Source organism: Opisthorchis viverrini, assembly GCF_000715545.1.
Source record: "Opisthorchis viverrini unplaced genomic scaffold opera_v5_460, whole genome shotgun sequence".
Lineage (NCBI taxonomy): Eukaryota > Metazoa > Platyhelminthes > Trematoda > Opisthorchiida > Opisthorchiidae > Opisthorchis > Opisthorchis viverrini.
The window spans coordinates 150,229-165,129 of NW_008752115.1; the positions used below are offsets into that span (position 1 = coordinate 150,229).

Here is a 14,901-nt window from a genome sequence, read left to right on the forward strand (position 1 = left end):
GATATTACTAAGCTTCTTCTCCTTCCACGATGCACCTTCATCTCTAAGAGAGTCATAACCAAGATGACTAAGAAATTCGTACAGGACAGTCTGATTTCTGATGCTGGTGCGTTTAGTGCTGCACATTGCTGTTGATGTGTTAGTTTTTTACCGTATTGGGTGGGCCACCCATGGTCCTATTGAAAGTTTTGGTGGATAGGAGGTATTACGACATTCTGCATCTCCACAGGTTGGTCACTTACACTGTTAGAACTGAATATATCTGTGATAAGTTTGTTTGGTTGAATCAACTCAGTGAAAAGCACTTTTGCTCTGTTGCTTATGCGCGTTTGTAGAGATCTACTCGCTTGGGTGCGCTGTAGTCTTATAGAAGATAACTAACCATCCATAGTATTCATACAAGAGGGGACCCTGAGAAAAGCTGATTGTGTAGAATAAAGCTACCAGACTTTGACACACTAAATTGCTTGGTGACCGTGGGTCCAGATTCCGCCTCAGATGTAAACAATTCCCAATGACCGTAGATTCATAAAGGGAACTACTCACGCGGTTGCTGAAAACTCCTTTATTAAAATATACTGTGATGTCTCGAATACAGTGCCAGCTGAAACATGAGGCAGCCTGTGCGCAGCACATTCAGTTGTAGAATATCATAAGCGAGAACTTCAGTTGATTCTCTTGTGAAAACCAAAATGATTTGCAAATGAGCGTATTTCTCGAAAGACCGTAGGTTTACTTTCAATGTGTTACAGCACCCGTGTAATCTAAACATCCACAGCTTAGCTAAAGTTTGATGGCTTCAGCTAACTGCTCCCACGTTACTATATCCCTCCTGTATGTATGGTGGTTTGCACTCTCGCACACGAAATATAAAGGAATTGAAAGATCGACAGCGCCATTTGTCAGACAGATAGAAATGCCTAGTTATTCTTATTTATTAAAGTAGACTTCGCCTGCGCTCGACGAATTCGGTTTGAACTTCTCTACTGCAGACCCCTGTGGTGAAAAATAGAGGGACGAAAATTGTCCCATTATTCGTGATCGCTGGCGAAATTTCAAATAAACTAACTGGAAAGGTTGTGGACAAAACGAAACGGCTTACGCGAATGTCGCTGATGTTCTTACAAACAGTTTGCGGTTTCACACTTTTCATAGGGAGCAAACACGATCTAAACCGCTCCTTCTTGTAGTGCGCCGGTGGATGTTTCGTTAAGATGGCACTTAAGCCATTCAGTGTTTTTTTTCTGATTTACAGCTACCAGAACCACTTCTCACATACAACCTCTATCCTAATTTTGTGGAGCTTGGAAAAGTAAGTCTATACAACTGGAGATTTTTGGAATACAAGTTATTTGCCAAGTAACCTTCGTGTGTGTTTTCCTTCGTTGGCGTTAATTTAGACGAATTCCCTCAGTAGTGATGGTGTAGTAATTTTAGTCGTCCGGTGGACACCAAATTGATGCTTTTTCCGGGCACTTTATCTGCCTAATTGTAGATCTGAGCGATCTGTTCAACACCAATCAATCAGTAGAATGGTGTTAGTGTATCCCTTCGAAGTCCTTATGATCATTGTTACTATCAAACCATTTGGTCATCAAGATGCTGTCCATATCCAGAAGTAAATGTTATTCCCGTACGGTTGTCAGTAGTTAAATTTTGATGAATCATCAGATTTTGTACTCGACACCTGGACAAAAGAACATTTATCATTCTGCCACAACGCAGAAGTGCCGATGAACTACGGCTGGCGATCGAAATCTGGCCTACTAAACTACAATACTTCTCCTCCATCCAACATCCTCCAGCCTGTATGTGCTGATTGTACTCGCGTGTAGTCAAATTTGCTTGCTAGCATCCCTTGATGCCTTCTACAGAGGCTCCGTTCGTAAACGTATTGAGAATTGAGCATAACATTAAAAGTGACTTGCTGGTGGTATTCCGATTTCTCCCATAAATTTGAATGTTTACTTGTACATCTCTAATCTATCCAATGAATATGACGCGCTTTCCAAAAAAAAAGATTTCCTGGAAAGATGGGGTGAGCACTTGTAACAGTGCGATGGGAATTTTTTCTCCATATGTGCTAAATCTGTGCCCAAAGGCTACGAAGTCCTTTCATATATCCAAGAATCTCCATCGGGATTCTAGACTGGGGAACCAACTCGGGACACATAGCCAAAAGCAGCCCGACAGCGGTGCCAAAAACCTGCATCCCAAGTGGGTGTGGCATCACTTCACTCAGGCACTTCACACTGCTTAATACGGATTTACGTGGCTGCTGGATTCTGAGCCAGCGGAAGGCCTACGTTAGTCATGAGCTGTCTTAGTTTATGAATGACCAATGTGTACTTTACAAATTGTGAAGAGACTTGCAGTTTTTTCTGATAGTTTTTGTAACCAAGCTTTCGTTTACCGTGTTCTGGATAGATGCACTGCTAAGCGATATGACAAGTGCCTTTTATCCTGCCTGAACCCAAAGAGGTGTCATTTTTCCCTGTGGTTTGCAGAGGACACATTATCTCACCCCCACTTACCAATGTGAGAAAGGATTGAGAAAACATTTGACGTTCGGTAAATACACACCTGCTGTGTGGCAAGGCATACTGCTGTTACGACTGCAAATTTTTACAGTGTCAGGCCACATCCCTGTACTGTTCCACGAAAGGCGAAAAAAACGAGTACCAGTTTTCTGACGTTCAGCAAAGCCACTGACTGAACGCTTCTATTTTGATCAAAAGAAAATACTGTTTGTTTAGCTGGCATTGTCAAAACTGTGTGCGCCAAAATACACTGAGCTTCTGACCATTATTTGCAAGTAAGCATTGTAATCCTGAGCGAAGGAACGACAAAAACAAACGAGTTTTGTGCAAGTCAGGGCATCCATTCATTGCAGATAGATAGTTCTGAGACTCTCAGTTTCACCTAATCAGTTGTAATATGTGATGTTTCACTTCTCCAAGTGGACAATCTGACATAATGTTGTCCTTTTTTATCAGGTATTTGACACGGCAGACGAAAAAGGAGTGAAAGAACTGGTCAAACGACTGCAGCTTCTCATCACACACTTGACTCCTGGCAACAGACGGTTGGCTGGTCTACTATTTCATCATCTGAATAGGTAATTCTCTTCTGTGAACTAGAAAAGCATTGAACTGAATAACTGTGTTTGATTCATCTGGCACGACATTTTGTGGCATCATTTATTCACTTTTATATGTATCTAATCCGCCGTGGGAAAATGTAAACACAGGAACACACTTTTGGTCACAAATTAGTCGCTTGAAACAGTTTTAAGTGGGAATATATGAGAGAAAGATACTCACTTGCACACCCGTTTGGGTTCGACGGGAGACTCGCCTGGAACCCAACTGAATCTTGCTTCTATCATGAGTATATGAATTCGCGCCACACACGGTTTGTTTAATTCATGAATATATGCGACTGCATTTCAGATCCAGCTTGACGAAAATGTGACCTGTCATGGCTTGTCGGGATAAAATTGGATCACAGATTATTGTTGCACGAGACATGAGATTTTTCTTATGTGGGTGCAGTTAGGCTACCAAGCGGACTTCGTAAGATAATGACCAGAGAATTCCAGGGAGTATCACCTGAGAGACCAAATCTTAAGGAATGAGGACTTTAAAGCCGCATCACTCACGTTTGTTCGTCATCCGTTCCGTTTGAGTTCGAGTTTCTTAACTAAGACACAGACTGGGCAGTTTGTACTGAGGAAAAATGCCTTACTCGATATACAGAAGCCGTTTGTTCGTCATCCGTTCCGTTTGAGTTCGAGTTTCTTAACTAAGACACAGACTGGGCAGTTTGTACTGAGGAAAAATGCCTTACTCGATACACAGAAGCTTATTTACTTTGGGTTCTCGAGTGATGTGTGTCCCGAAGCCCTATACCTGCAAGTCTTGAAGAAATAAAAAAAATTAGGAAAATCCAGATAAGTGGTATGAAAACAAAGTAGTTTGATTTTTTCTTGATGGTGCACTGCCAGTTACCGAAATGTGGAAAAGATATTTTGTTTCCATTCGGAATTTGAATGAGAAACACTTCGGAGAAATAACTATAAAAACGGTTATGGATCAATTCTGTTGACTATTTTTTGTAGGAAATAAAATAGAGTGACACACGTCTTCGCAGGTGTGCTGGGTTTTTCGTGGATTTCAACTATTGTGTCATCGTTTATTGCTTTTAACTCCTCGAGTGGAATGCAACTTAAAGCAGCTGATCTATTCAACCGCTCCCCTCTGAAGTGCCATCAGTTCGCCTACCGCAGCCCAGGTTGTACGAAGATCGTTACCAACATAAGTATAATTGTGGGTGCATAACAGCCGGGTCAATAAAAACTTGTACAAATTTGCAGGATTCATAAAATTAACAGCGCAAAAGTCCTCCTCCCACCCTCGTAAAATTAACGTAGTTATGTAAATCGAAGAGAGTAAAATGTGTACACACATTTCGAGCGTCTCACATATTGAATGCCCAAGATTGCATCCCAGGTTTGAGGGGCGCGCTCTACTGCTGGGATCTATTAAGTAGGTAATTCCAGTCCGGTATTTCCCTGTTCCAGTGTAGACAGAGCAGGTGTTTGCAAGGAGAGCAACGTGAACCCACACATTTACTTCTTCCTTTTTTACTCAAGTTAAATACGACTGAAAATTCGTGTAAGCCGGCAAATTCTGGACATTTAGGGAAGACTCTGGGAAGCAGGAAATTCTCCGCCCCCTATGGATGACACAATTTAGCTTGCACGGATCTTTCTTCATTGCAACGCCTCCCCAAGATGCCAATCGCCAGATTTCAAGGACGAGACAATTTACAACCGATTTAACTTCCTGGAAGAACCGCAATGATGCTCTTTTATCCTGATTCACGGTCGCGTTAAGTGGTTCACGTCATTAGCATTGCCGTTTCCCTACTTCACAACACCATCCATCTCTTCTCCGCTGAACGTGAGGTAGCCTAGACGACAATTAGTTCAGGATGTGTACATAGCACGCACTGTTGGCGACTATGGCGAGTGAAATATAGTGAGCAGTGAGGGAAATCGAGGAGTATGGTTTGACAACAAACAAGCGGTTCGATGTTTACACAATTCTAACCATTTACGATTGACTTCATTAGAGAGCGTTTCTGTAAATGAAAGCATACCAACTGAGCTGGCATGAACCAACGGTCCTTGTGTGGACTTACTAGGTTACTTTTCCCAGTCATGAAGGGAGTTTGCTGTACGTGCTGAGGGTGTCTCACCGAGGATGAGTAATTCACTTTCAACTTCTCCCTTATCTCCATACGAGATAAGATGGACTAAAAGACGTGCCTAGGTTGGGGGTTCTTGAACTCGCTTACCGAATAGGCAGTGTAGTGGCCTGGCTATCAGTTTTCCTAATCATGCCTTTTAAATCCACATATAATACCCAATTCACCTAGTCAACAGCTTAAGAACTAAAGAGTGTCAGTGCTCCCTTGCATGGCATCCACAAGAGAACAATCGTTGACATTTTAAGGAGGTGCGAATGATTGGTGTATAAAAGAAATGGAGAAAGAGTTCGTAAAACTTGAGAACCAATTCGAACCACTAATCTTCCTCTCGTTGGTGAAGTTCCAAACAAGGAATGCAGTTTCGTTCATATGGCGCGTACTTNAGAACCAATTCGAACCACTAATCTTCCTCTCGCTTGGTGAAGTCCAAACAAGGAATGCCGTTTCGTTCATATGGCGCGTACTTTTTCTGCTGCTTTTTCCTGGTGCTTTTGCGTTTAATCACATTCCTCCACCATTTAAGTTTGTTCCATTTTTTGTTTGGAAAATTTGGCATCTGGTCGTACTTGTTAGATCAGTTTGGAAAATCAGCATGGTATCTGGCCTGAAACGTCGGTGTACCTGTAATCTCATTGCAAAAACATTTTTTCTTCTGATTGTGGTGCACCACCTAATAGTTCTTCTAACAAAAGTATGCCATTAGAGTCCTCACTAAGTAATCCTTCTCGTTCTTCCAATAATTATTAGGTTGAGGAGACAGTATACTCCCCTGATAATATTATAACACACTGAAGAATAACTTCCGATGTCATTTACAGTGTCCGGGCAGCGGAACTCCAGAAGACGTGAATATAACGTGATGCTGAGCACTTGCTGTTCTGACTGGTTGGCTTAGGTGGACTCTTGTTCCGATGTATTTGTTGAGACATCTTTCGGTGAAACCAGTTGCATTTGGTTCCGCTCAAGCGTCTAATTTCCCCTTAGTTTCCCTAGGTCGAAGGATATCCCACAGATGTCTGGCCTTCCTGAAAGTGGTTGGTTTACTCGCTTCGGTCGCTTTTGGTTGGAACTACGACCTGTCTTTCAGTAGCCCTGCGGGTTACAGTGGACGTGCGTAAGCATTGAAACTTGGTAAAAGCCTATGGGTCTACCTCATAACGGTTACCATCAGAGTTTGAAACAAAATAAACCAGCTATTTTAGGTACTTTGCAGGCGGTTGGGAGATTGGGTGCTTCGACTGAAATTCCATCCTTAAAACAATCATTCCACAATAGAATGCAGAGAAGCACTCAATAGCTGTCCCATCTCCTGCCGAAATCCTGTGCAATGCGGATCATACGAATGTTCAGTAGGATACAATTAGGTGACCTTCTGGATAACCATACTGCCTGGCTGTAAGAGCATGCTGCTAGCCACAATCCTACTTATGATGAATCAATTTCTCCTACTTTCAGGGTGGCTGCCTCTCAAGCGGAAAACCAGATGAGTTCAGCCAATCTGGGTACCATGTTCGCACCAACAGTACTGCGTCAAAGACCCAAGTATGTTTTCAGTCTTATGATTTGCTGTTCCGTTTTCTGTTGTGTACTTCATCTAGGCACCTTCCAGCACAACGCAAAAAATGAAAAACTTCGGACGATCATCCCACAGAAAATTGTCACCTCATAGGTTTGATCATACCTGCTAAATTGTGACAACTGGAATTGACATTATCAGGAAAGTCACGACCTCTAATGCCCAGCTGATGAGATCAGGGGTTTCACTCCAGTGTACTTCCTCTAAACCAGTCAACACAGGACATCCAGTTGTTTAACGGTCACCTTCCGAATTTGGTTCACCTGAATTAAAGAGCAATTATGGTCTCCTACGAAATTGCTGTTAGTGTACATTACAGTAATAAGACGACGTCTAGCCAGGCGTGGGAATTGGATAAGTCTGTCGTTATTTAGAAATAAAATGTAGCATTTTACGTGTTTGTTACTAAACTGTGAAAGCTTATCGCAGAAATTCCACCACGTGGCTTCTCTATTCTTTCTCCATCTCATTGGGAAGTACTTTTTTCTGTATGTTGGAATTGTTTCAGCGCTCTACAGCTTCTTTGACGGGAATTCGTGGGTAATCGTGCGCAAGCCCCTATCTATGTCAAATGTACTGAGAAACAGACCATAGCATCACAAAGTAGACATGCGGGATCACACCGTTCTTCGTTCTGCTCTTTGCGTAGAACAGAGATTCCGAGGACTTGCCAGTGACTTTCAGTCACGTGTAACGAATCCGAAGCTCGTGATGCCTTAAGGTTCTTTTACAAACCGTAATATTGACAATCTCAGTGATCACAACTGTACAGATAACACTGATTAGCGCTGATTCTACGCTTGATTCTGTAAATACGCCCTCCTGATCCCTTAAGCACTTCATATGCATCTTGGTCGACCAAGGCACATTACTCGTGTTCATGTGATACAAACGCAGAACGCCGGGCGTTTGTTGGGTCCGTCTGACTTTTAAACGTAAACTGAAGACTTTGATGTGTCATTGAGACGCTTCGTATCCACTCATGTGCAACTTTTGAAAACCTCCTACAACTATATTGCAAGCTTCTCAACACCCACTTGTTTTCTTGGAATCTTATCTAAATAAAATTACCAGGGAATTGGCTAACAAAACGCTTGGTCTAGCAGATGTCATTGCTATACTTTTTTCGCCTTATCCGACATCTGTCTGAGCAAAACTAGTTCTCGTATTCGTTGTGCTATTCTTCAAATGACTCCACTGAACCACAGTTTGGTTATATTGATCTAATCATCATATGGAACATCAAACGCCTGATCCCAGATATGAATCTTGCTTGAACGCATGAACGGATTTTTGGGCAACTCAAACAGTTTTCTATGAAATGTATATACTGAACTTGTTATTTCACACCATTCTGCATGTCGCATAAAGTTTCAGGAGGTCCGCGCATGACTGAATTATCAGTATTGACAACCTAAATGCTTCTCAATGAACCGGACAGGGGAAAATAGAAGAATGATAGGTATTTCCAAGGTATAACACTCTGCATTTGTTGGTAACTTTTCTGAACTGTCTATCAGGGGTCTGCTAGGGGTTCTCTGGTAACCCTTCACTTCGGAAATTCGCCCTAAGTTCTCAGTTTTAAAGGATATAGAGAACTATGCGTTTGATTAACACCAGTGGTGCGGCAGTGTCTATGAATTAATTCAGGCATTTTTAGTTCAACTTTCTACTCCTGCACTTATAACTCATTTTGTAGTAAATGTACTGAAAGCCGAAGAACGCCACCAGATAAGTCAGCTCACAAGTGACTCGCACCAGGCTTCTAGAATGGGTTCAGCAGTGTTTAGCATGGAATTTATAATCAAGAAGCTAAACACGTGGTTCAGGAAACTGCGCGTAAGATTTCACTCCAACGAAAACTTTCATGTTGTCAGCTAGATAGCCCAAGTTTTCTGTCTTGTTTTTTTGCAGGTTTCAAGTGGCCAATATGATGGAGTTTGTTGATAATCGAGGACAAACTCGCGTGGTTGAAGTACTGGTTGACCGGGTGACCGATATCTTTGGCCCCGCGTCTGAATACGATCCGCGAAAGATAATCCTTCTCTTAGCCAATCCAGAAGAGGCTGACAACGACGACGGAAGAACTGGCCCATTTGTCATGGGCAAAACCGACGCCTTACAGAAGCCCATCAGTCCTCATTCGCAGGCTATCCGCACCCAATCGACCAATCCATCAAGCGGCGAACAATTACGGGTATCTATGCAGGGAACTGTTGGACAGCCGAACCTTATGCGGTCCGCCACTATCTCAGCAGCTTCTCCCGGTCGCTCTTCGGGTGAGCCCAGCATTTCTTTGAAATAAAAGGACATCATTATCCGGGATTTCTCGTAGTCAAAACCAACCAAATACTTGCCACGTATATGGCTTATGGAATATAAATTATCTCCTAACCAATCTGCAAAGATATATCTGAATCTAGATGATGGTAACGTAATGGCATAAAATAAAAAATTATCGTCTTCTGGGTCTACGTTCGGCCTTTCTTAGACATCCTGCTTCTTTCCAGGGTGGGTCAGCTGTAGTGAATAAGCAGATAGATAAGTCTCTGATTTAACCAAAGTGCCGCAGAGATGTTTTCGCCTCTATAGGTGACGAAACTTTTGCAACTAAATTACCCAGCTGATCGAACAAACAAAGAACATAAAAGGCCATGTCCAAAGCTGTCTTTTTCCAACAGTTGTCCACATCAGTGATCACATCTGTCCAGTTATTGTTACTTATCTAGTGTGGCAGCAAACGAATGCCGTCCAGGGTAAAATTATCTTGCCACCTAGACATAATGCTACGGCATTGTCGGTACCCAAAGAAATAGAATAGTGGTCGGTTTTACCAGAAATGAAAGCCCGGAATACACACTAATGCACCTTAAAGAAGTCAGCGTTAAGTTAACAAAACGTGGACAGTAGAGACGACAAAAGTTTAGAATTGTCACACTAAGGGAACCTCTAATTGTGCATTCTGATTGTTTTGTCTCCCGATGCTTCTGACTATTGTTTTGGTATGACTGGCTACCGGACAATCAAATGATCGTAATAGACGACTAGATTTTTTCGAGAAATGCACTNGCGGTCGTGGGCTGTCGAGGAGTTTTCAGCAACCTTGTGAGTAGTTTCCTTTATGAAAATATTCTGCAATATCTCGAATATCGTGCCAACTGAAACATGATGCGGCCTGTGTGCAGCACATTCAGTTGTAGAATATCATAAACGAAAGATTCAGTTGAGTCTTTCTTGAAAACCAAATTGATTTTCAAATGAGTGTATTTCTCGATAAACAGTCCAATTTGGGTTCAAGCAGAACATAAGGTTGAGGGAAACTCGAGGAATGCGCCTACCTGATGAGCCTCAAGAAAGGCGAAAGCGGTCGTGGGCTGTCGAAGAGTTCTCAGCAACCTTGTGAGTAGACTCTGGAGCTTATTGAAGGTACACGTCGTAGCTCGGCCACGTATTCACTTTCATCCTTCTTGAAACTCTCAGGTTTTCAGAGTTTCCTTTGATGCAAATTCTGGAGCAACTTCACCGATATTATCTTGCACAGCTGTGCAGTACGCGCTGATTCAGTAACCATTAAAAGTATTCACCTAAGACACTTATTTCAAGAATTAGGTGTTTGCACATCTCTCGGGCTTTTCCGATCGATTTAGGATCCCATTAAATATTCGCTCCGGTTAGCTTTACCAGTAAGGTACTGGACTACGCTCGAGCGTTGGTGCGTTGGAGTAAAATTCATGCAACCTGTTTTACCATAGCAGAACATTATAAAAGTTGAATTAGTAATTCTCCTAGTTGGCAAAAACTTCCATTTCTTAAGATAACTTAATTTCGTGTTTTAGTTAAAAGTACGTATACTTGGATTTTCAAGCATTCCCAAACGGCGTCGATTCTCTGATTTTTTCAGTTGGGAATGCGGTATCATTATTTTGAGTACATATTGCCGAATCATACAAAATAATGCTGTCACTGTTTATTTTTTTTGGTTTTGTTGTTCACGTGGTTCGTCGGTAGGGTCGCGGTCAAAAAACTCTTTTTGTTGAATTGCAGCATTAATAGGAAACCCCCTGCCACTGTACACTCCTTATCGTGGAACTGCAGCTCCGACGCAGCTTTTGGCAAAAGAACAAGAAGTGACGAAGTTCAATGACGGCGAAACAAATTCTTCGAAGGTGGTAGTGGCGTCAGAGGCTACTGAGATAGAAACCCATCATCCAACCGGACACACATCTGCCGTTCCTTCAGCTACTCAGTCAATCACCACGGAAAACGCAGCCGAAGCAACTACGTCGCCTTCGAATTCCGTGGTCAGGAATCTGAAGAAATTAGTCCCTCAACCTTCCACAGCCTCCAAACGGACGTTTGGTGTCTCCAGTATCCAACTAAATCTGTCCACTACGTTTAGTAAACACACAGGAGGTGAGAAAACGACCTTGGCGTCTACCTGCGGAGCGCCGTCTTCATTGTCAGGTTTAGTTATCGGACGGAGACGAACCGGAACTACTAAGACATCCGATACAGCTGACAGGTCTGACAATAAAGGGCAAACCGACCTTGACGATTACACTTACATTGATACAGACTCGCCAGGTAAGGAGTATTTCCCATCCGTTTGAAATGGATTCTTTTGTCGGTAGATGTTATCCATTGACATCCATCCATGCAAAATCATGGGGAAATGAAGCTTGCGTTTTTGGTTACGTCATAACTCTTGCAGATCATTCGTCTATATAAGGGGGTTATTTAAACTGGTGCACTGTCACAAATTTCCTCAAAAAATCATGTGAAAAAAATGGCCAGCCTTCAGGTTACCTCGCTTCTTTATGAAACCTCGCCGTATCAACTAAACATGAAAATCAACGCAAAAACTTACAGTCGAGCTGATGCCAGGGGAAACAGCAGTAATGTGCACGTCTCATTGCAAACTTGGCCCCAAATGAGAATTGAGAGAGCACTGGATGAGTCGCAAGGGACTTGCCTAAAACTGTAGTCTACGTTTCCCTTCCCATTCATTGAAAACATCATAGAACCAACCATGTCTGTCGCAATATTCCTATTCTTGGTTGGTGGGGTGGTACTTATCCGATCACCAGCTAGCGGGAACGATTGGAACTTAACTCAGAGTTTATTGGCAGATTAGCAGAAGAAAATAAAGTACGCGTGAATCGAAAATACAACTAAGCGCGAAAGCCTAATTGAAGCACCTCAGGTAGCTGAATCTTTCCTGGAAATTGTAAGGCTTGAAAATGTAGACTACAAACTTGTGAGGGCCGGTCTCGGACATACTGGTCCATCGTCCATTTGACCACGCAGTCAGATAAAACAATGTTTAGTTTAGTGAATATACACTCATTTGTAAACTAGTTTGGTTTTTCGAGATACTCATCTGGAACCCAGCTGAATCTCCCGTTTGTGGTGCTCTCAGGCAAATGAATGTGCTGCACCAGGCCGCCCCATGTTTCACTCGAGATATCGCGATACATGTATATCTCTGTAATGTACTACTCATAAGGTTGCTGAAAATCCGCCGACAGCCCACGACCGGTTACGCCCTTCTTGGGGCTCATCAGGTAGGCGCAGTTCCCGTCAACCTTATGTTCTACTTGAAACCAAATTGCACGAAATTAGCGAATATACACTCATTTGCAAACTAGTTGGCTTTTTCGAGAGACTCATCTGGAACCAAAGTTTAGTTTAATGATTTTTGTACAAATTTCTGTCTCGATGCTTCCAACAATATCATCTTGGTCGTCGTTCGTTTATGAGTAATTAAAACTCATCACACCCTCTTGAAGTGACAAAATGTGCACTCACTCTTGCATAATACACGCTATGTGGGTAAAAGCAAACTAAAAAGTACTGCAGATCTATTGGAACTAGTGCTGTCAGTGCACAATATGTTGACCCAAAGAACTACAAACGGAGGGCCCAAATACTAAACCTCAACGTTCGTGCATTTAATGGTTCGAAAAGTGAGCGGCAGAGTTTTTGAATCAATGGGTAGCTACAGAAATGAACTGCTTAAAGTGGCATATTCCAGGTTCCCCGTTTGCATCTGTCGACTGGTCAATGCGCCCACCCATCCAGTATGCTCGTTGACAAGCTTTGTATGGCCGAGAGAAACTTTCTGGATGATTCTGGAGACAGTGTTTCCAGATACAAACTAATTGGTTTCCCATGAATGGAAGAGGGTCAGACATCAAAAAAAATTCTAATATTGCTATGCCCAAAACATGGGTGCCAGAGCTCTTCTAACAGGCGCGTCTCTACCAAGTCAGCGTACACAGTGATACTCAGAATATTTCACCATCCACAAACCGTTTTGCTTGGAGTCGAGTGCTTATATGTTAGTTATCAGTATGCTTCCAAACTAAAGGGCCTCGCGGTGTCATCACCGGGGGTTGTTACGGAGTGATCAATTTAATTAAAGTTTGTTAACCTAACTAGACGCGGTTACGGGTTTACCGACTTCTTGTCTATCATCCATCCATATACCCGAACCAAGAGAGGCCCCGATAGCTCCTTATTTGACAGCAAGTGTCTTATACGCCGGTATGTATATGAGTTGTGGTGGCAGAACGAAATGTGGAAAGCGGATGCCGGATAAAAAATGCTAGTGGATCGAATTTTTTATCGGCGCGCAAAGTATGGCTTTCAGGGTGCGGATATTTTTCCGGCATTCAGACGATCAGCCAAGTCATATCGAAGCTAATTTAAACTTGTCTAAGCGTAACACAGTAATCACAGGCGGACTTGGAAAACGAGAGATTTAAATGGTCAGTTGAGTTTCTTGTCGAAATAAAGTTCCTGAGTAAACAAGTATATATGAAGATATTACTGCGGACTTTTTTCCGGATTCCCTTTTCCGTCTCCATAAAGGAAACAGATAAAGTGACGTTTATTTTCTGGTATTTCGACTGAAAGATAGCTGTTTCGTTATCATTTTAATGAACCACTGGTCCAGTAGCTCGCTTGTTCTCATTCCAGATATTACATCGCCCTGAGTCTTTTGGATGGCTTCCGGAGAGATGATATCTCATAATCAATCTTGCATTCAAACGGGATTTGTACCTTGTCTCATTCAGTACAATTTACCAATGTTGAAACAGACCAACTGAACCTTGGTGTTTCAACATATCCGAAACTTTCATACGCCGTTTCCACCCTCGATCCTGTGCAATAAAATATCCCTCTGTTATTCAGTGATTCTTGTCTGCTTCGTGTTGGTAGACTGAAAGATTTCATGTTCACCTCTTATTTATCTAATAGTATATTGGATACAGAACCAAGAGAGCTTGTCTAATCTTATTGAACTCCAATCACACAACAAAAGACGTATTCTTCCAGTTCTTCCTTCCGCCTCCGACCTATTGCAAGTCGGAACACCTGTTATGTGTCAGCTTAATTAAACCACCGCTCATTTTGCATGTTTCGACCAACCATGTTCCGATGACCAACTCATTCCGTTAGTCCTGATTAGTGACATTTTGAATGTGACTGGAAGCCTTCTCGTACTCCGTTCAAGCTGTCCCCATCCTGAACTCATTCAAATGGTTGTATAAATTTGGTCTTTTTTTTGCTTAACATTTTCCGTACCGATTTTCGGGTGCATGTGACCCATGTGGCACCGTCAGCACACCAACACCCCTATGATTCCCCCCAGATATGTTTTCACCTTCAGGCTCATCTATTATTACCAGATAACTGTTTCAACTTGTTCTTGGTCGTCCATTTTCTAAAAAGTGTGATTGGGTAATTCGTCACATTGCACTCATGTTGGGAGCGAAACAGCGGTTGTTTTTTGGAGACGCTGAACAGAGTACTGGATCCAAACAGGTCTTCAACCATTTACCTTGGGCAGTTTTACCTGTCGCTTAAGGACAATTTCAAACAAATCGTTCGCTAAATGATTATTTTTCGGGCTAATGTGCTTGATCACATAACAGCCATTCCTGAATGCTCACACTTACAGACACTCATTCAGACGATTTGATTGAAACTGACAAAAAGAACGATATACCCAGCGAATAGCAGTCATATCCTGCAGCACAGTGGAA

At 42.4% G+C, this 14,901-nt stretch overlaps 1 protein-coding gene across 1 annotated transcript in view; it reads left to right on the forward strand.

The window, feature by feature from the left end:
* Positions 1-14,649, forward strand: part of T265_11177 (hypothetical protein) — a gene marked incomplete at both ends in the record, with an annotated part of 126,235 nt that extends 111,586 nt beyond the window's left edge. Inside the window, 6 exons of the mRNA XM_009177766.1 lie at positions 1,256-1,312; positions 2,997-3,118; positions 6,730-6,816; positions 8,765-9,129; positions 10,895-11,434; positions 13,832-14,649. Coding sequence (XP_009176030.1) covers positions 1,256-1,312; positions 2,997-3,118; positions 6,730-6,816; positions 8,765-9,129; positions 10,895-11,434; positions 13,832-13,848 — 1,188 coding nt within the window. The remainder of the gene's footprint in view (positions 1-1,255; positions 1,313-2,996; positions 3,119-6,729; positions 6,817-8,764; positions 9,130-10,894; positions 11,435-13,831) is intronic.
* Between the last annotated feature and the right edge of the window lie 252 nt (positions 14,650-14,901).